Source organism: Primulina eburnea, chromosome 13 (genome assembly GCF_022965805.1).
Source record: "Primulina eburnea isolate SZY01 chromosome 13, ASM2296580v1, whole genome shotgun sequence".
Lineage (NCBI taxonomy): Eukaryota > Viridiplantae > Streptophyta > Magnoliopsida > Lamiales > Gesneriaceae > Primulina > Primulina eburnea.
Window position 1 is genome coordinate 33,213,774 of NC_133113.1, and position 20,247 is coordinate 33,234,020.

The window sequence follows — 20,247 nt, forward strand, 5'->3', positions numbered from 1 at the left end:
ATGAAACATCAATGTTTCAATGCTCTTTAATATGCATTTTAAAGCGTTTAAAAATCAGAAAATATTCAGTGTAGAGATTCAAAGTTATCTTGCTACACTTTTCTTCAAGCAAAAAAACATATATTTAGTTATTAAACAAATGAATAATTGCTAGAGCTTCTATGTTTAAACACTACCAAAGGTTATAATTTAACACAGTCGGTTGCAATGGGATGGCCATCACTTGCAAGCAAAAATGTGGATAAACATGAAACCAGATATGATCGGTATTTCTACCAATGAACGTGGCAATTGTAGGTGGTTTATCCATTTTCCATCAACTTTTAATCGAAACCACTGACTGTACGAAACACCTGAGAACCAACCACATTCCTAGTTGCAAGAGATGAAACTAAATAGAAGGAAAGAAATATCAAGGTCGCTAGGCAAACAACAGCAAAAGCGGATGCTTTACAAAATACATCACAGAACTAGTGAGCTTTCCCCATGAGACCGTTGAAAAATCATATCATGAGTTGCCATGAATTGTAATGAAAGCCAAGCTCCTGGTTTACGTTCACACTAAAATCAATCAACAGAAGAACAGTGTTTTTTATAAGAAAAATAATTGTGCATAGGTATAACCCACTTAATTCAACAGAATTGAGCACAAAAGTGTGCCATGTTTTATACCTAATAAGTGTCAGCAAAGTTTCTCTTAATAGATTTTTCTATACTTTCATGGAAAAGTATTTTGTATCTCATTCGAGTAAATTATGAAAATTTAATTTTACCTGATACTCAAACCTTAAAAAAAACATCAATTGAAATGCATGCAAGATCGCGCTACAATACTCTGCAAAATATAGCTGATAACAAATATTGGCAAAATTTAAAGACATCACAAAAGATAAATTTTAATATTTACTGAAGAACCAATAAGAGAAATAAACATGTACTGCATCAATTGACAATTACTAACTTAAAGTGAGAATTTTTAGTGCAAATTGAAATAGATGATTACAACGTTATGACGCAAGCAGTAGATTGAACAGATAGAGCATGAAAAATAATACAAGATACGACACCAAAGACGGGATAGAAAAGCATGATTAAGAAACGTAGACTCCAAGAATGGTTAAAATAGCTGTAACACGTCATGAATTACCGAAAACTTCTTTACATTTACCTAAAATCTTATCTCCTCCATTAATTACCTCAATTTCATTAAAAAGAGCTGGTCTATATATTACATGAACAAAATCTAACTTGCAAGGAACGCAACTGCATTCAAGAAAAGCTAGAGTACAATTATAACAACAAGCGGTGCCGAACAAAAGATGCCAGCTATCTTCTTGCTTTAGACTACTAACATAGGGTTATCCATAGAAGTCCACCAAGACATGAACATTATATATACGGGGTCTTCTTTGAGTTATCATATTTTTTTTCAAAAACATCATGATTGTCATCTCTCCCATCAAAAAGATGTTATTGTCCAAGTTCAAATTACAAAAAGAAGGTATGTTTTTCCTTGCCGGTCTCAAATCATTCCCAGTAAAATTCAGTACCTCATTATTCCAAACTCTTTCATTGCAAAAAAAAAATCCGCTCATCAGATTTTAAATACCATCAGGATACAAAGATTTGATATTCTACTCAACAAATCCTGATTTTAAATGTGAATTTTTTACTTAATTGTCAATTATTCTAATTAGTTTTTGTGCTAATGTTTTACCCTGACGTCATTCTTTCAATACATGTTTTGACGATTGATACAGTTTCATACTATTTGAATCAATGTTGTTTGGTTGTTTGGATTCAGGAAGAAGCAGAAAAGCCGATGTGAATAGCTTAGTGAGCAAGCCAAACTTGAATGACGAATATAAAGAAGCATTTAGGACGAAATCTTACACTGAGATATACAACAAAGTTCAAAGCCAACTGAAAATAAATAAGTCTTTCGATGAACAATGCCCACACTCCTTATCAACTCCCCCTCATCTAAGCAAAGTCCATCTCGCGGACCATCTACTTGAACCCCGCCAAGAAACCCTAACCCCTATATTAGAGAACCCAAATCTCCAAATTTTTGCCGAGTACTTTAATACTAGTCTAGAAGCATTCCAAAACTGTGAATTTCTCCTCAGAAATATCAATCAAGAACGCATTAATTATCTAGAAATACAGGATATGATAAAAAAAATCAAATGCGTTCCAAATGGTTCAACTTGGACTAGTGATGAGTACTACCAGGTACAAAAAGTTTTGGTTACATTCACTTCACAGAACCCTCTTTCAGTGATCAGCCCTGAGAAGTTCCATGAATTACACCATAATCACGTACTTTTGTATCGTGAATTAACATCCCAACATAATAAAACCAAACAGAGAATAAAGGCCAACAGGTGTATTAAATTGGTCAAAACAATATTTAAAGTGGTGGGCGGAGGTGCATTGGCTGCTGCTTTGCTAGTTTTGGCCATGCATAGCACAATAGGCATGGTGGTTGGCCCAATAATACTTGTTTGTTTCTTAATATCGTTGGCAAAGAATAAAACAAAACAAAGATTGAATAAAGAACGTCTCAAAAGACTATTTGCGCAACTAGATGCTGCAGCAAGAGGGGTATATACACTGATCAATGATTTCGACACAGTAAGTTGGCTCGAAAAGACTATGAACGAGGAAATGGAACACATGCACTCGCTAGTTGATAATTGTGTTAAAAGGGGGAAGAATGAGACTTTAAAGGTGGCTGCCAAGGTATTCCAAATGCAAGAGCCTAGGTTTTTGGGACAGCTGGAAGAGCTAGAGAAGCATACATACTTGAGTCTTCTCAACATCAATCGTACAAGAAAGCAAGTTGCGCTCGAAATGAATATGCCGAGAACTGATCCCAACGCATCTGAGTGAAGAGCTTATTAAGGATAAGACTCTCTTCCATCATTCAATTAAGGCTGTAATTCTTTTGCATTCCCCTTTTTCTTTTCTTTTTATTTTATTTTATTTATGTCCTAGTCTGTTATTAATCCAAGTATGGGGTAAAAGGCTCTTGAATTTGTTTCAGATATGAAATTTATTAGTGGTATCGTTTTTTTGAGGTTTACTCTCATATTTGTCCCAGTAGTCAAAACAATGGACACCATCAACAATCATAGCCTATGATTAACAAGAAATTACTCATCAGTTGGTAGTTGTTTGCTTCGTCTCTTACTCCGGCAAAAATTTGTCTGGAATACATAAATTTTCAGTAAATACTTGACACAGCCATAAATTGGAAAATTTATTCACAATCTATTACTTTATTTTCACATGTAAATTGTACCATTTTTGGCATATCAAAGGGTGGGTGTTAATCCAATCCACCAATCATGCAAAATATTGAAAAAATAAAATAGAAATTCCACCAACGTGTTTTCCATAGAAACCTTTCAAATCATCAAACACTATTGTTCAACATAAAATATCAAAACGAAAAATTTCACACCCATACCCATTGTAGCACGATGACGAATACGCTAATGCCCTCAACTAGTAGAATAGAACATTCGAACAGAAATACAGAATTTGGACGATGATATTTTCCATTTATCTCAGCAAAAAAAGATTAAGACGTGAAGAAATTTAAGTATATACTTCACTGCGAACAAGTTCTCATCTCAAAGAATAATATCTCAAATTTCATACGTAATTTTTATTTGCGATTGTTTAGTAAAGTATAATTCTCTCCAATTAGACACCTCGACATTGGCAAATCCAGTTCAACGATCATGCAAACGTTGAGAAAATAAAGTAAAAGTTCACCTTTTGGCTAGTCACAATCATGGTTCGCAGAATCGGTATCGGAACGGCGAACGAGGCTCACCGGGACGAAGTTACAGGCGGTGAAGGAAAGTGCTTTGAGTTGGCGTTCTGTTAGCCAAAAACGCCGTTATAACGGACGATAGACTGTATTGGAACATATTTTGTCTAAAATCGGAGAAATTTTGCCCTAATTGTGTACGCAGGGGATAAGCGGGAGAGAGGCTCAGAGCTCCCAACTTCGGTGCATTTGTTTTTTTCGTTTTTAATTTTTATTGTATTTTCAAAGATATGAAAATTGAAATCAGTTTTTATTTTTAATATTCCTCAAAAGCATTATATTCTTAACAAATAATTAAAGTAATTCTATTTATCAATTTCTAACTCCATCTAAAACAAATACTGATGAGAATCGAAGTTTCGTAGGAAAGCCTCGAAAATGTTCTCGCTCAACGCTTTAGCTTGGAACTGTGCGAATCCCCTTCCCCGAAAACCTTTGAATCTTTCATTGGGACGACTTATTATCACAGCTTGCTCTGGTACCACAACCATTCCCGCCGGAAATCCAGATTTTTCGGATTCTAGAGAACAGCTATCTAACAGGCTGAGCGGTTATTCCGGCACCCATATCGAGGAAACCGTGAATTTGGATTCGGGAAAGCTGAGACTTGACTCCTGGATTGCTTCTCAAATAAATGGCATCAGCAGAGCTAGAGTTCAGTCCAGCATTCGCTCGGGGTTGGTGTTTGTTAATGGCAACCTCGTCAGCAAGGTTATTTCTCTTTCTTTTTCTCTCTTTTTTTTTGTTTCACTTATTTCTTGGTCTTTCCATGCGAAAGCTTGCGTTCATTCAAAGAAAGGAAAGCACGTGTTGTGCTGTTACTTTGCAATGCAAAGTCTCTAGTGTAGTTTCATAGTTGGTGATAATTAAAGATTGAATTCAGAGATTTAGTGTGCATTTTTGTGGCAAGTTCAAATTTTTAGGGAATCTTGAATTTTTTTAAAAAAATCTTTAGCAGATACTGTCAAGCTAGATCAGTCCCGACTCCCGATCTCAGTTCTTACTTTCTTTTCTGGTTAAGAGTTTATTGGTAATGCTTCTAATTAAATTTCGTGAAGGTGTCGCATGTCGTGAGAGATGGAGATATGGTCCACTGCACTATCTCAGAGTTGCAGCCTTTGAGGGCGGAACCCGAGGATATTCCGTTGGACATTGTATTTGAAGATGAACATGTGCTTGTTGTCAACAAGCCTGCTCATATGGTATGCCCTCAATAGTCGTTTATCTGTCTAAGACATCTCGGTGTTTCTACGATAATCATTTTTAATTATGTGGCTGATTTTTATTTTGAGGCCGAATTTTGTTGGAATTAATAAAACTAAAATGCCTTGACCATTAAAGAATTGCGAAAATGAAGGTTGTTCATCCAGCTCCTGGAAATGCAACTGGAACACTCGTAAATGGCATTCTACACCATTGCAGGCTTTCCGCTGCATCGTTTCTCAACCCAGAAGCACCATATGATGATAATGATGTGTCCGCTGATGAGGCATGTGACTTCTCTATAGGAAAAGCATATGATGCGGATGTTCGCCCTGGAATTGTTCACAGATTAGATAAAGGAACTAGTGGATTGCTTGTTGTAGCAAAGGTTCCGGTTCTCCAAGTCCTGAAAATTAGTAATTTGTTTTAACATTGCTCTTTTTGCTTGTTGGTTGAACTTGAATGTAATCCGTATATAAGTTTGCTGCTTCTTATTTTTCTATGGACAGGATGAACATTCTCATGCCCATCTAGCTGGACAGTTCAAGGAACACTCCATAAAAAGAGTCTACGTGAGTCTTACTTGTGGAGTGCCATCATCTACATCTGGGTGTGTTGATATCCCCATTGGTCGTGATGTGAATAACAGGATTCGCATGATTGCTCTTCCTGGATCTGGCACCCGTGGAAACACCCGTCGTGCTGTTAGTAGGTGAAAAGATTGTCTTTTAATGTCAAACTACTGAGACTGCCCTGAAAGTTTTTACTTTATAATTGACACGCTAGTTTATTACTTTGTCTGCAGTGGATTATAACTAATATTATAAATAGTAAAGCTTCATTTCACAATACCCCATTAGTTTCGAACTCAGATTCCAATGACTTCCAATAACCATTTTTTGACCAGCCCAACAATTTTTATGATACTGACATAAACAGAACCATGCAATTGAATTTCTAAAATCGGGATTTGATTGCTGGATTTCTTCTAGTGTTGTCCATGTTCAACTCCTCAAAACTTACCTTTTTGATATCCCTCATTACAATACAAAGATCCTCTCACTCTATGCCAATTACTAGTGCATTTCTGATTCAAAAACCCTTATCTGCACTCTCATAATGATTTTAAGAATACTCTCAGTTTGCTTTCTGAAATGCTGTCAAATGAGCTTTTTCCCGATGTACATGTTTTACCAAGCATTATCAAGGCTTGCACTGGATTATTGTCCTCCGAAATTGGGAAACAAGTTCATGAATATTCATTGTCATCTGGTCTATTCTTGGATCCTCGTTGGTTCATTTGTACGTGAAATGTGATGAACTAGATTGTGCCTGTAAGGTGTTTCATACTATGGCTGAGAGAGATGTGGTGCAGTCTTGGGAGAGCATTGGCGGCAGGGTATGCAAGAAAAGGTGGTGTGGTCAATGAAAAAGGTATTTAATGAAGTGCAGAATCTTGGGTTTGAACCTAATTCTGTGTCCTGGAGTGGTATGATTGCGGGATTAATCAGAGTGGGTGTTTCTTGGATGCTGCTTTGATGTTTAAGCAAATGCATTCACTTGGTTTTAAGTCTGATGGGGCTAATGTATCTAGTGTTCTACCTGCCATAGGTAACTTGTGTATTTTAGTTATGGGAATTCAGATTCATAGTCATTTGACGAAGATGGGATTTGTGGTAGATAAATGTATTGTTAGTGCACTTATTAATTCGTATGGCAAACGTGGATGTTCTTTGGAGATGTCTCGAGTGTTTGAAGGGATGGGTCAAGTGGATGTTGGGGCAGGCATGCCTTGATTGCCGGAGTTTCTCGTCAAGGTCTTTTCAGCGAGGCATTAGAGGTATTTAAATGTTTTCGAGGCCAGCAGAGTGAGCTAAATGTTGTTTCTTGGACCTCAGTGATCACTTGTTCCTCACAACATGGTAAAAATATCGAGGCTTTAGATCTTTTTAGAGAAATGCAGGTGTTGACTGGAAAATGTAAGTACAGTGGATGTAATTCAGCTGAATAACATCCTCTGTACTTCAATAACATTCTTTGTACTTCTTATATTTTCTGGGCAATTATTCTTATCTTTCTCCACTTCAGATCCCCTCAAAACTCGTTTGTACAAATTTCCATTAAGCATGCTAGGTGCAATATGTAGTCAATGCCAAGTTAATTTTGTTCAGGTACAAAGTATTAGAAGTTCTTGCTGGTGGTGGTTGTGCATTGGTGGAATGGAGGTTAGAAACCGGGCGCACACATCAGGTTTGATGTATATCTTGTCCAAATCACTTGAACCACAATGTTGTTTCATAAATACAGATACCCAGTTCAGATATCTCGTTAAAGGCCTCAAAAATTCTCTAACACAGGTTTTCAACATCATATAAGTAACAAAATCATCTGAGTCCAGTCCGACATATTTTTATATACCATGATGCCGTTTAAGATCATGATTTTTTACCTTTTGGATTAACCATTGTAGACTTGCAAATTGCTGTATTATGCCAGTGTTTACCATCAGTATTGTCTGCTGAAGTATTTTTGGACTTAGATTCGAGCCCATGCAAAATATCTCGGTGTTCCACTCCTAGGAGATGATGTCTATGGAGGGACGAAGAACATGGCCTTTTCACTCCTTCAATCTAGGAACTCTACTAGTTGTCACAGACAGCTTTTTCAGTTGGTTTCTAAGTTAGAAAGACCGTGCCTCCATGCTTTAAGTCTTGGGTGAGGTTATGCCGTTACGATATACGATACGTGTACCCATGTTTATGGTTGCTACATTTCATTGTGCTGAATATTTTCTTATTTCGTTTATTAGGTTTGAGCATCCACGAACTGGAGAACACTTGCGCTTTTCTCAGGTGCCACCACTTGATTTTGTTGAAATTTTGGACCATCTTCGCAACATTGTCAACTAGAAGGTAACTTGTTTGGTTCATGTTGATTTATTTTCCTGATATGAAACGTGCACGTTTATTTTTCATATTAGTTAGATATTCAGCTAAGGATATTCAATCCCCATTGATTTAATTGTGGTCTTGTTAGCACTCTGGCTCTGGAAATTTGTGCATCCCCAGTTTGTCTCAGTGTAGTGCTAAGTTAGAATTTGGATGTGGGGGTGAAAGCAAAAAGAGCTGATACCCACCAATATTGCAAATTTTCATAGGTCGGATAGTAGATGTGTAAAACAAATGGAGCTCCTGAAATTCATAAACTCTACCTTTATAACAAGTTTAAAATGTTGATGCATGAATTTGTAATCGAGCTTAATTCATGAGCTAACTCAGGGATGAAGGAAATCTGTTCTTAATGCAAAATAGCAAAATGGTTGGAGAGTGTAAAAGAAAAGAGTTATGACCATTTTGCCCATCAAGGTTCAATCTTCTGTTGTATTGTGAGACTTGAAAATCCCCTGTTTTATAAGCTATTTTTTGTTTAACATTCTATATAGTGATAAATCATCTAACGTTGTGATGTTGTATGATCTGATGATCTTGAACATTTGACAAATGTATTTACAGGTAATTTATCCGGTTGTTCGCCAAGAAATAGTTGTCGAAGTTCATTCAACGTTGCTGCAATGGGTCTCTCGCCGTCAGAATCTGTTCTTGTTCTCTGCATGTGGCATGGTATCGAAGCAACAGTATTTTTAGCAGCCCACGTGCACTGACTGAAGCAATGAACGGTTGGAGATTTCGGATGAGTTTTGACTCATGTAAGATACTAAAATTTAATGTTTCAATTAGCATCCATCCCGTGTAAAGCGTATCACATTCCTATCCTGGTTTTCGGGTACTGGATTTGATGTATAATTCAAGGCAACAATTTTCTGTCAATATAGTGTGGTGTTTTCTATATCTTATACTCCTAAATTGAGACGAGACGTATAGATGATCAAGTTGTTTACTTCTGTCCAATTTGGATACCTGGTCTTAATATTCAGCCAACACTGGCGCCTTCCACGGCTGTTGTTTCCGTGCATCGACCCCTTGCATCGAATGCATGCCTGATAATGGTAGTCTTGTTGTCTCACTTCTGACATACCAACCAAAGTATGTTCATGGCAAATAGTTTGTTGAATGCGATGAATTATAAATGTTTACTTCTGTTTCGTCAACTATACATATGCAGCCTTTCTGGTATTTTCACAAATGAGCATCACACGTTGTCTCGAATTGATCTCTATGGTTCTCGTACTAATTTCATCCCACAAGTTTCTGATTGTTTCTAGAAGTTAGTCGAAGTTTATTTGTAAATGATCCAACTCTAAAGCATCAATTGTTAACAATATTTGGATTGATTTTTACACGTTTTAGGTGAATTTTATGTCTAGATGAATTTGAGGAGGAGTTTTTATTTTAACTAATTTAAGTTTTTATTTTTATAAATAAAATAATTAAATTATAATTGCTCTCATTCTTCGATTTAGAACGTAATTGAGATGGTCACACCAACCCTTTAAAACCGAATGAACAGAGACAATTCGAATCGCCTTCGATCGACCAGCCGTCTCGTCTCCGTTTGTGTTCCCTCTTCTGCACCTAAACCAAACAAGCCTCCAATGGCGCGCGCTATGTCAAAGCAAAGCTTGAATGTCCCCATACATTTATTCTCCTCTCTCCGTAATATATGCTCCTCCGCCGCAGCGAGCCACCCTCAATGTCACGCCATGGCAGAAGACGAGACTGACGAAGGAGCTTCGGTCTCCATCTCCGCCGACCTTTCCCCCGCCGAAATTTTTCTCGCCGATAAATTCCACTCCATAATCAAAGACCACCACCGCAAAAACCCTGACCTCCTCTTAAACCCCAGCACCCCGTTAAACCCTAATGTATCCTTCCCGGCGCTATGTTCCGATTTCTCGGGAATCTCCCCAGTAGAATCCCTATCCCCTTCCGTCACCCGCCGAGTGATAGAAAGATGCGGCGCGCCACGGCACGGCATCCCTTTTATCCAAACTGTGTCATTCTTCAACTGGGCCATGTTATCACCGTCATCTCATGTGGATGTCTTCCATAAAATGATCGATCTTTCGGGAAAGGTACGCCAATTTGATTTTGCTTGGCACTTCATTAACTTAATGAAATCGAAAAATATGCCAATCCCGATTGAGACTTTCTCTATCTTGATTCGCCGATATATTCGTGCTGGGTTGGCTGCAGAGGCAGTGCACTCATTTAATAGAATGGATGAATATGGCTGCAAGCCTGATAAAAAGGCTTTTTCTATAGTGATCGGTATGTTGGGTAGGAAACGAAGAGCAGCCGAAGCTCAAGCATTTTTTGATAGCTTGAAGGATAAATTTGATCTAGATGTGGTGGTTTACAATAGCTTAGTACACGGATGGTGTCGAGCAAATAATATTTCCGAAGCCGAGAGGGTGTTTAGGGAAATGAAAACGGTTGGAGTTCAACCCGATGTGTATACTTATAGCATTGTGATTGACACAATGTGTCGGTCTGGGCAAATAACCGGTGCTCATGACATTTTTGCAGAGATGCTTGATGTGGGCTGTGAGCCAAACGCTGTTACCTTCAATAATTTGATGCGGGTTCATGTGAAAGCTAGTAGAACCGAAAAGGTACTTCAAGTGTATAATCAAATGAGGAAGCTTTTGTGTGAGCCGGATGTGATAACATATAATTTCTTGATAGATGTTCATTGCAAGGACAAGAATCGAGAAGAAGCGATAAAGGTTCTTAATTCGATGGTGAAGAAAGGGTGTGAAACGAATGCTTCAACTTTTAATCCGATATTTAGGTGCATCGCTAAAGCCCAGGATGTCAATGCTGCTCATCGATTGTTTGTGAAGATGAAAGAGTTGAAAAGTAAGCCGAACACTGTGACATATAATATATTGATGAAGATGTTTGCTGATTCGAAATCTACTGATATGGTTATCAAGCATTGGAAAGAAATGGAAGAAAATGAAGTGGAGCCAAATGTGAATACTTTCAAGATTCTTATTTCGATGTACTGTTCGATGGGGCATTGGAACAATGCTTACAACTATTTGAAAGAAATGATTGAGGACAAGTGTTTGAGGCCTAGTCAACAACTCTATGAAATGGTGATGAAGCAGTTGATAAAAGCCGGTCAGTTGAAGAAACACGAGGAATTGGTACAGAAGATGATGGATCGAGGATTTGTTAGTCGCCCTTTGTTGAATGAACCGCGTTAGCATTGGTCTAATGGTTTACCATTATTAATGTTCTCGTAAGGAAAAGGTAATATCTCGAAAGGCGGAGGAGTATTCTATTATGTATTATTTGTTACCAAGTAGCAGTTTCACAAATCACAACTGGGCTGTATTTAAGTTCGAGAGACTCTATAAAGTCTTGTAGATTTATCCTTTGGATTGAATAATAAGATTAGTCCCAAGTGCCTGCTTTTGAGGTTGAAATCAACTTTTTGAAAATTAATTTGATGAATATGATGTATCATTTCTTTTCTTTGACGATAAAAACTACATGTTAATATGAAACGTTTTCTGTATACCTGTGAAAAGTTGATCTTGCTTCCTGCATATAAGAAGTCGAAGATGGTAGTAAGAGGAATGGACGAGTGAGGTAATCTTGTTTTCGCTTTTCCGTTTTAATTCTTTTTGATCTCATTGGCATTTAGATGGTTCAATGTACAAGAATGTAGCCCCCGTTTATGCAGGCCTGGCTGAGAAGCATATGAGATATGGTGTGTAAAATAACCGAGAAGAAGGAGATGAAAACTGTGTATTTGTATGCAAATCAGACAAGTATAATTCAAACCCATCTCAATCCTCGACTTCCATTCCAATTAATAAATGGAGTGGTAATCCACTTCCAAATCAACTAACCAAACAAACAATGATATTAATAACAATTTAATAAGTGACCCGAACTCCTTGGTATCTAAGAATCTCCCCAATAAGCTCCCCTTTGCCTGACCCAACATACCGCCCGCTGATCTCACCGTCCCTAATGAACAAAAAAGTTGGCACTTCCACCACATTCATCTCTCTCAAGAACTGCATGCAGCTCTCGTTTTCATCACCATTCATCCGCGCAAAAACCACCGTATCCGCCATTGATTTCGAAAGTTTGATCACCGTGGGGTAAACCTTCACGCACGGCCCGCAGTGCTTCAATCCCACGTCCAAAACGATCAGCTTGCCGTCTATTTTATGATCTTCGATCAATTTCTGCACGTCTTCGCCGGAGTGGAGCTGCACCACGGCGGAGTGGTTGTCACCGTAGTACAGAACGTCTCCGACGAGCTGGTCGGGACCGATTCCTTCCTCCTCATGGATTTTCTCCATGCTTTTGTAGAAGCTGAAGTGAGGTACTTGCTCGATCTTCTCGCGGGCGCAGAGTTGGCGGGTTTCTTCCGATTCGTCGCCCATGACGAGCAGAAAGTCGACGTCGCTGCAGTTACGGCTCAGGTCTACCATGAAGGGGTAGATCTTGCTGCTGTTCACGCTGTGACTTGCGGCGTATTCTACCACCACCAGACGATTCTTCGCCGCGCGTAGGGCGTCGTCGAATTCCTCGGTGTTGTGGACTTGTTTCACTCGTTCGTCGCTTTTGGCTTTCTTCACCCCAGGCGTTGCCGTGGCCCGTGGAAGGAGATTCGGACGGGCTGCTTCTGTATTGTGCAGTAGTCGTTTAAGATTCCATGAAATTGGGAGATTGTAGCCCAAAAATTTGGTGTAAAGGGGAGCGAGTTTTGGTAGAGAGGTAACGTTCTGAGGTGGTTTAGCTAAGAAATTAGTAACAGCAGCCATGAGGCGATGAAATTTATCCTAGCGTTCTTGATTTTGTGGAGGGATAATCCCGATTGCAAAGGAAGAAAGTGGGATTAAATTGAAGTGGATGATGTTCTTGATATCCAATCCACTTGAATGGAGCACTAATGCTAACCACATATACACGCACGTATTTTGTCTTTTCCCATATGGAAGAGAAGATATTCCTTCCGCATTTTCTAGATTATTGATATATTTTTTTGAAACATAGCATTAAATTTGAGTTGGTTTATCTTTTAAGTGAGATTCATGTGAGACCGTCTCATGGATCTTAATCTATGAGACGGATCAATCCTACCGATATTCACAATAAAAAGTAATACTCGTAGCATAAAAAATAATATTTTTTCATGAATGACCCAAATAAGAGATTCGTCTCACAGATACGACCCGTGAGACCGTCTCACACAAGCTTTTGCCTTATCTTTTATGGGAGTAATACTTTCAAGCCGCAATTATATCACGTGGATCTTTTTCTTTTTTTCTTTTTTAATGAAAGTAGATATCACGTGTCGATGATCTAATGATTAAAATTTCATTATATCACAAGAAAAGTTTAATAGATATCATGTGTTGATGATCGAATGATTAAAATTTCAATATATTATTGAGAAAAAAACATTCGGGTAAAAAAAAAATAGAAAAACCTCATAAATTAGACATGTAATGGAACCTTTTGGTGTCTTGCTCACGATAATCAATTAAAGTCGATCGAGGCTGGGTTAAGAAATGTATTTAAAAAATGGAATTTCAAGGATTTCATGACAACCAAGCGAGCACCGAGGAATTCGTGGAAATTAAGACCTTTATTGAACAAAGATTATGAGTCCGTGAAAGGAAATGACAGAAGGTCTTGGATTAGGCTTAGCAGTAACTAATTGTTAAAGTCTATTCATTTGTTCGTCTCAGTCATGAAAAGTAATCAAAGGCCACATGAAGGGGAGACTCGAAGGCTAAAGTGGTGTTTAAATAATTGGCGTAATGTTCCCTTTGCTTTCATGATTTTCATCGTGCTCGGTTTTGAACCATGAGTTAGGCTGCACTTACTGGATGGATTTAAAATCCAACGTCTATTGTTCATTGTCATTATAAGATAAACAGGTTCAACCAATAATATACTGCAAAGATTCCAAGTATTTGCCACATCTTTTGGCACCTTGATTATAACTTCAAGGGCCTAACCATCATCAGGCATCTGGACGAAATTCTAGCACACGTACAGCTAAATGTGTCATCGGGCCACATCAAAAGTCAAATGGTTTGAATACAATCAGACCTGCGGATATACCCAAAATATTGCAGTGAGGCCTACTGGAAGGATCAATCTGATATAATTGACATGTAAAAAATTTAGTTTTAAATTATGAAGTACTGATGAACAAGACATGTTGGAGGAGAAGAAATTTATAACTCAACTCCGAATTTGGCAACGAAATGGAAGGCAAGCCAATCAGTGGTTAGAAAATGGGTTATAACTGGAAGCAATCCATTTTCACGTCGGTCACATCAAGTCGCAATATTTCTGCTCTGCATCCTAGCATAGAACCAACACTGCAGTACAACATGATACACGTAAAAAAATGCTAGAGTAGGTAAAATAATTGATTTTCATACCTAGGGTGTGTCCGTCCTAGGTCTCCATGAACAAATTCCTTGATGTACGTTCCAGCCTGTTTGAGAAACAATCATCAATAACAATGGCCAGTCAATATTTTTGGGAAGTTGGAAATTCGGGATAGTTTTCCTCATATATATTTTTTTACATCAGCAAATAACTTAGAAATACAATCACTTCTTTTACCAAACCAACCGCATATGCATCTATGTCATCTGAGATCCAAATATGAAATGCAATCTCCTTCCTTTCAGTATATAATATATATTATGTAGACCCCGGACAAAGATCTCATTTCAGGTCTATTCTCACAATCAAATATCTTCAACAGCATTTTATATAATATAATATAATGATGGTACGGAAGCATAAAGAGTTGTGCATAGAAAAGGCCTAGACAATCCTACGCAGTTGAACACTGAATATATTACCTGTGTGCATAGATGCAATAGGAAATATTGAGAATGTCCAGCTATCCTCTCCATTTTCATCCTGAAATGTCAAGAAATATAAATATATACCACATTAATATTATTCCGGAAAATTGCTTGTTAATTTCCCATACCAATGTATGACTTTTTCCCGCTCTAATGGACTTCGCCGATGAAGAACCCTTACTGGTGTTCTCTGCTGAATTGGCTGAAAAATAAAAGGAACCATTTATTGTTTAATAGGCATGATATTGCATGTGCAAAGGAACGAGTGCTTTTGAGTATACAGAGATTAACTAATCTCCAATCTATACCAAAAAAAGTTTATTTCTAATTCAAAGCATAATTCGTGAGAAAGAGACTGTGTGAGAGACAAAGAGAAAGGAAGAAGACAAAAAATGACGTTCACCGTGTCTTTGCGAGATGAAAGCGTCAAATCATCATCGCAGGTGAGAGGACGAGAAATCCACACAAGTGCAGCATACTGCTTCTGCACATGTTCATTGAATCATTAAGTACAATCGAACAGCAAGATCGATCTGCCAACTCAATGGCAATTTCATCCAAAATAAAGCTAAAACCTGTTTTTCTGCTTCTCCTTCACGCATCAGCTCCCAACCCTGACTACCAAAAACCTTGAGATTTTTTACACGGACCTGCGGGCGGTCAATGTTTAGAACAACTAAATAACAAACTGATCTGGAAATAAAAACTATCCGACAGTGGTGAAATGTCAATAAAACTTACAAGTTTGCTTTCCAGGCTATTTATTTTGTTTTCCATATCTTTTACCAAGATGTCAGAAGGGAATTGGCGTGCATTTTGGATCTCAACCAGAAAAGGCCGCCCGGTGCCCAACATCCGGACCTGGAGAGGGGGAGAGAGAGTAATTTGAACTATAATGATATTTGTCCATCAACAAGTGGTTGAGAGATGAAGTGTCATTACATCCATATCTTCCCTGCCAGCAGCGTGAAACTTATAGCTGTCACCGTGGCAAATGGGAAGGATATTGCAGCCAACTATTTCCTGCAAAGATATGGAACAGAAGGTTTTTGAAATATGGTTATTCCACATCACCAGCCAGGAAATAATAAATATAGTCATATAATTTTCTTTACCTCAACTGATGCTTCACCCCTTCTCTCATCATCAATAATCCAGCGAGACTGGCTAACATTTCTCGAATACTGCATTTGAAAAGATTGACTTGCATGATTAAGATATATGGAATGACAATGTTAACCGGATCAATCAGGAGAATTCTTCACAACTTACTTACTATGAAATAGATGCCTAATGCCTCGAAGAAAAGTAGAAAATGCACAGAAACAACATATGATTTAAGGATTACAGACAATTGGCCATCCGAGTATTAGCCGATTGCATCTCCAGAAATGCAGCTCACGGAGTGGAATGAAGGAATAAAAAGGTAAAATTCTAAAGCCCCGTATAAATAGAAGAAGAAGTTTATGACATTACTTTTAACAACTGTCACAGAGATAACTTGGTTGCACCTTAATATATCTGCCACCGATGAAGGTAGGAGTCCTGTAGCCTTGAAAAACCAACGAGCAGCATCGATTGATCTGAAAACGATGAAATTGTCACCACAAATGTTTAGTGTTGTATAACTCAGAATCGACGTTTCAAGGTTCCAAGGAATTATAGTGATAATGGTCTTTTGTGAAGATGCTTCTTAGCTCCTCATATGAGAAAAATTGACATGCATGGAACCATGCATCAAAAAGCAAGCAAACCCAACAAAGCGTTATAACAAATATACCATCTCGACAGGGAATTTCAAGAAACCAAACCCACGATCTTCCAAATTATTGGAAGAATTCTCGGAGACTTTCTGCCCTTCAACCTCAAGCACACCAGCACACTTCTTCTGGAAATCACCGTCACCTGTTCCATTGAACACTTCTTAAAGAAATAAATACTCAGGATGCAAGACGAAAGTTATGCAAACGTCCAGATGCAATACTAATGGACAGAGGAATATAAACGCAAATTTAGGTTCCTTTCACAATGCAAACTTATTCCAAATGTCTAGTATAAAAAGGCACGCTACACTGTATGGTCATTTCTCTCTCTAGAGCATACAAAACTACACATCAAACATTAACAGCAAGCAATTTCTACAACCATAATGAGAAAGTATAAATGAACGCAAATTATATTAAAAAAAATTAATAAGCATACTCAACAGAGGTTAGTCACTGTAATCTCGCCGTTTTCCTAGATTCATCAACAGGAAGAAAATCCTAAGCTAATTATTATGATGACTTGATCATGGCTTGACAGTTCCACAAGGTAGCAATGTAAGAAATGCCAAATTTAACTAATATGGTGCATGGAATTGTTTTACATTACCAAATTTTTAAATCCTGTCCTCGTATGTCTCCAGCATTTGCTCAAGGTCAAATTGATCAATACTATTTTCTTAAAACACCACTATCTTCAACTTTCAAGTTTTGAATGTTTAAGATTTAATATTCGGTAAAGTATCACAAGCACAGGTGCATAAGAAAAAAAATGTATTGTACCTGTTTTCCTTCTCTTAATGCATCCATTCCTTTCACTTAAATGCTGGCTCTTCGCTGATTCGTCGGGTAACGTGTATGTCAAGCGTATTCGAAAATCACTTAAACGAGCTTTTGCATCCTGCAAAACTTCAATGTTTTATAAACTCGTCCTCCTTAAATTGGTCTGCCAGTCCCCCCTCCCAGCGTCCCAGCCACCCATAACAATAAAAAGGAAAAAAGAGAAGACAACATTCGGCTCATGGCAACTGATATGACACAGGGTTTGAAATTTACCAACAATGTTTCCAGAAGACTTGATAAGGACAATTTCAGAAAATCTTTAGTGGCAGTACATTCAAACTGAAACTTTTGGGTGAACCAAGGTTCAGAGCTGAACTTCTTTTCTATGTATAACCTGAAACAAAGAGAATAATCTCCAGTTATTAAGTCAGAGTATCGTCCACGTCAACAGATACAATCAAAATTCTATAACATGGGGGCTACATTAATCCAACTACAAAGGCATTATACAGATCAAACTTTCAACAATGTTTCTGTTTCAAGCAATATCATAAGTAAGACAGTTCAAACTCAAACAATCCAATAAATTGCTGACCAAACTGCTTTTTCATTTTCAATGACAGTTGGCGGAATTGAGACTTCAAGATTGAAGTTGTCAATTTGGTGGCCCTCCATCTTTACAACATCGGCTATTGCTGCAGCAAAATCAATGGCACTACTTTTTCTGGTCAATTTTCCACTTTTATCAAGATGTAGAAACTGCAAGATGCCTAAACATATCACACAAAAGTTAATGTCCTCCTCTGACCCTCGAATAGTTTCCGGATCACTGCTACTGATTTTTTCCCCGTTAGTATAATTATCTGATAACTCATTAAGAAGTGTACTCAGAACTGGTGTGGATACCGAAGGCCATGAACAAATTTGGTCATGAAGACCAAATATCCGTAGGATGCATCGCGGGCATGCCTGCAATAATACATACTGCAGTGTCACATTCACTGCTGCAGATATTCAATAATCTACAAATACCGTTGAAACTATTAACTTCATTATCAGCAACAAACTACAAATCCTCTGTTTCATATTGGTTTGTTTCAAATTAACCATTCTGGAACAGCAAAAAACTCCAAGGACAGAAACAATTAAACCAATTTATAAAATGCACCAGCACTTGGCTTCGAGAAAGTTTATAGGCCCTCCATTTTGAAAACCAAAAAATTAATTCTTTTAGTCCTGATTATGCCGATAAACTATAAGTATCAGAGATAAGAACTGAATGGGAGGATAAAACGAACGCCGTTAGACAGCAAATCTTCGACTGGTTGAGGCGGCAGCGCATGAACGGCGTCCCGGAGGTGTTTCAGTTCATCCTCGGTAGCATCCGGAGTGGGCCTAATATACGCCATTCGATTGATTCGGCCTTCAGAATAGGCGTCACTGAGTTCCGGTGAAGAAGGCCCCTGAGTTCTTAAGTTGGATGTCTTAACAAAGCCCCGTTTGGCTGTTGGTCAAACATTGTTTTTCGACTTTTCAAGCCTAATTTGTAAACACATAAAACCTTAATTTCGGAATTTTTTTTAAAAAAACAACCTTAAATTTGGATTATTATAGCTCAGATGGTGGGATTATCACGCAACTATCACGATGAATTTTATACTTGAATTACTAAGAAAAAATTGGATTATTCTTAGCTTCGACATAATGAAATATAGAAATTGAAACATATAATTTTTTTGAGAAATTGATAGACCGAAGCCTATATGGTTGTTCTTTTCACATATACATAAATTTCCATGAAGATTTCTTTTTATTTTTCTAAACAAAAAATTTATTTGATTTACGTTATAAGAACAACTTGTAAAAAATTTATTGATCCATCACACACAGTTTAATGTAAACGATAAACACCAGAAAGTCATATGTACATACTTCTTCATATCACATTAGATGTACATACTTCCTCATATCACATTATACGCAAAAATTTGGAACACACACATAAACAGATAGAAACAAACAACAACCGGAACACAGAAATAGATACATAAAATTGATAATATTTTTTTTATCAGATCAATAATGATTCAAGAAATGAATCATACCTTGGAATTCTCGATTTCTCTTTAGAGAGGAGAAAAATATCGTCTTTGAATGAGAAAGAGATATATATATATATATATATATATATATATATATATATATATATAATATTTTATTCAATTAAAAGCCTATCAAAATCTCTATGGTGGGTAGTAGATAATTTTTGAGTTTTTATAACTGTACTAGAGTTTTAAGGTTTATAATGAAGAGTAGGTCTTTCGTGAGACGGTCTCACGAATCTTTATCTGTGAGACGGGTCAACCTTACCTATATTCACAATAAAAAGTAATACTTTTAGCATAAAAAGTAATACGTTTTTATGGATGACCTAAATAAGATATATGTTTCACAAAATACGACCCGTGAGATCATCTCACACAAATTTTTGTCTATACTTAAAAGAATTACATAGAATCATTGTAAATCTATAAAATTTTGGATACTTATAGATTTGATTGCATAAATAATGTGGGGCCCTTAGTTCCTAATCGTTATTACAATGATACAATCTGATTAGGGTTAATTAATCACAGCGGAAAACGAGTTTAAATTTTCTTTACAATGAGCCCAAATCATTTTATTTGAATACTAATAATAGTATTTCATCTCACATCATAAACATACCCACACGTAATCAAAACTAATCATATACAAACAACTCATATCCTCAGGACATGCCCCGGTATATAGACACACACACACACACATAATATATATATATGGGAACA

The 20,247-nt window shown here is 37.3% G+C and overlaps 5 protein-coding genes and 1 long non-coding RNA gene across 11 annotated transcripts; 3 read left to right on the forward strand and 3 right to left on the reverse strand.

The window, feature by feature from the left end:
* Nucleotides 1-279: 279 nt before the first annotated feature.
* Nucleotides 280-4,015, reverse strand: LOC140810097 (uncharacterized). The gene is made up of 2 exons (XR_012113241.1): nt 3,787-4,015; nt 280-561 (listed from the first exon to the last, which is right to left on the reverse strand). It is a non-coding gene; the product is annotated as an uncharacterized lncRNA (long non-coding RNA).
* Nucleotides 561-3,248, forward strand: LOC140810096 (UPF0496 protein At1g20180-like). The gene has a single exon (XM_073167904.1). The coding sequence runs from the start codon at nt 1,780-1,782 to the stop codon at nt 2,893-2,895; it is 1,116 nt and encodes a 371-aa protein (XP_073024005.1). The 5' UTR covers nt 561-1,779; the 3' UTR covers nt 2,896-3,248.
* A 133-nt stretch (nt 4,016-4,148) lies between the features above and the next one.
* On the forward strand, nt 4,149-8,893 carry LOC140810094 (RNA pseudouridine synthase 2, chloroplastic). Of its 4 annotated transcripts, none has more exons than XR_012113239.1 (8): nt 4,151-4,555; nt 4,903-5,046; nt 5,202-5,435; nt 5,557-5,759; nt 7,219-7,297; nt 7,587-7,767; nt 7,857-7,959; nt 8,560-8,893. XR_012113239.1 is itself a non-coding variant. In XM_073167902.1 (8 exons), exons 1-7 carry the CDS (start codon nt 4,223-4,225, stop codon nt 7,954-7,956), a joined length of 1,269 nt encoding a protein of 422 aa, XP_073024003.1. In that variant the 5' UTR covers nt 4,152-4,222; the 3' UTR covers nt 7,957-7,959; nt 8,560-8,893. The 4 variants fall into 4 exon arrangements, 2 of the variants coding, with proteins under 2 accessions (XP_073024004.1, XP_073024003.1); XM_073167902.1 differs by having other exon boundaries at nt 4,152-4,555; nt 7,587-7,762; XR_012113240.1 differs by lacking the exons at nt 7,857-7,959; nt 8,560-8,893 and having other exon boundaries at nt 4,149-4,555; nt 6,387-7,297; nt 7,587-7,754.
* Nucleotides 8,894-9,474: 581 nt separating this feature from the next.
* LOC140808794 (uncharacterized) lies at nt 9,475-11,549 on the forward strand. The gene has a single exon (XM_073166061.1). The coding sequence runs from the start codon at nt 9,507-9,509 to the stop codon at nt 11,217-11,219; it is 1,713 nt and encodes a 570-aa protein (XP_073022162.1). The 5' UTR covers nt 9,475-9,506; the 3' UTR covers nt 11,220-11,549.
* A 203-nt stretch (nt 11,550-11,752) lies between these two features.
* On the reverse strand, nt 11,753-12,927 carry LOC140808795 (thioredoxin-like protein CDSP32, chloroplastic). The gene has a single exon (XM_073166062.1). The coding sequence runs from the start codon at nt 12,795-12,797 to the stop codon at nt 11,898-11,900; it is 900 nt and encodes a 299-aa protein (XP_073022163.1). The 5' UTR covers nt 12,798-12,927; the 3' UTR covers nt 11,753-11,897.
* A 923-nt stretch (nt 12,928-13,850) lies between these two features.
* Nucleotides 13,851-18,945, reverse strand: LOC140809312 (uncharacterized). 3 transcript variants are annotated; one of them, XR_012113094.1, is made up of 16 exons: nt 18,715-18,945; nt 18,012-18,385; nt 17,690-17,810; nt 17,417-17,534; nt 16,651-16,775; nt 16,382-16,453; nt 15,986-16,054; nt 15,813-15,893; nt 15,612-15,731; nt 15,446-15,520; nt 15,274-15,354; nt 14,999-15,072; nt 14,865-14,925; nt 14,433-14,488; nt 14,235-14,369; nt 13,851-14,094 (listed from the first exon to the last, which is right to left on the reverse strand). XR_012113094.1 is itself a non-coding variant. In XM_073166899.1 (15 exons), exons 1-15 carry the CDS (start codon nt 18,823-18,825, stop codon nt 14,288-14,290), a joined length of 1,620 nt encoding a protein of 539 aa, XP_073023000.1. In that variant the 5' UTR covers nt 18,826-18,945; the 3' UTR covers nt 14,162-14,287. The 3 variants fall into 3 exon arrangements, 1 of the variants encoding a protein (XP_073023000.1); XR_012113093.1 differs by having other exon boundaries at nt 14,081-14,143; XM_073166899.1 differs by lacking the exon at nt 13,851-14,094 and having other exon boundaries at nt 14,162-14,369.
* Between the last annotated feature and the right edge of the window lie 1,302 nt (nt 18,946-20,247).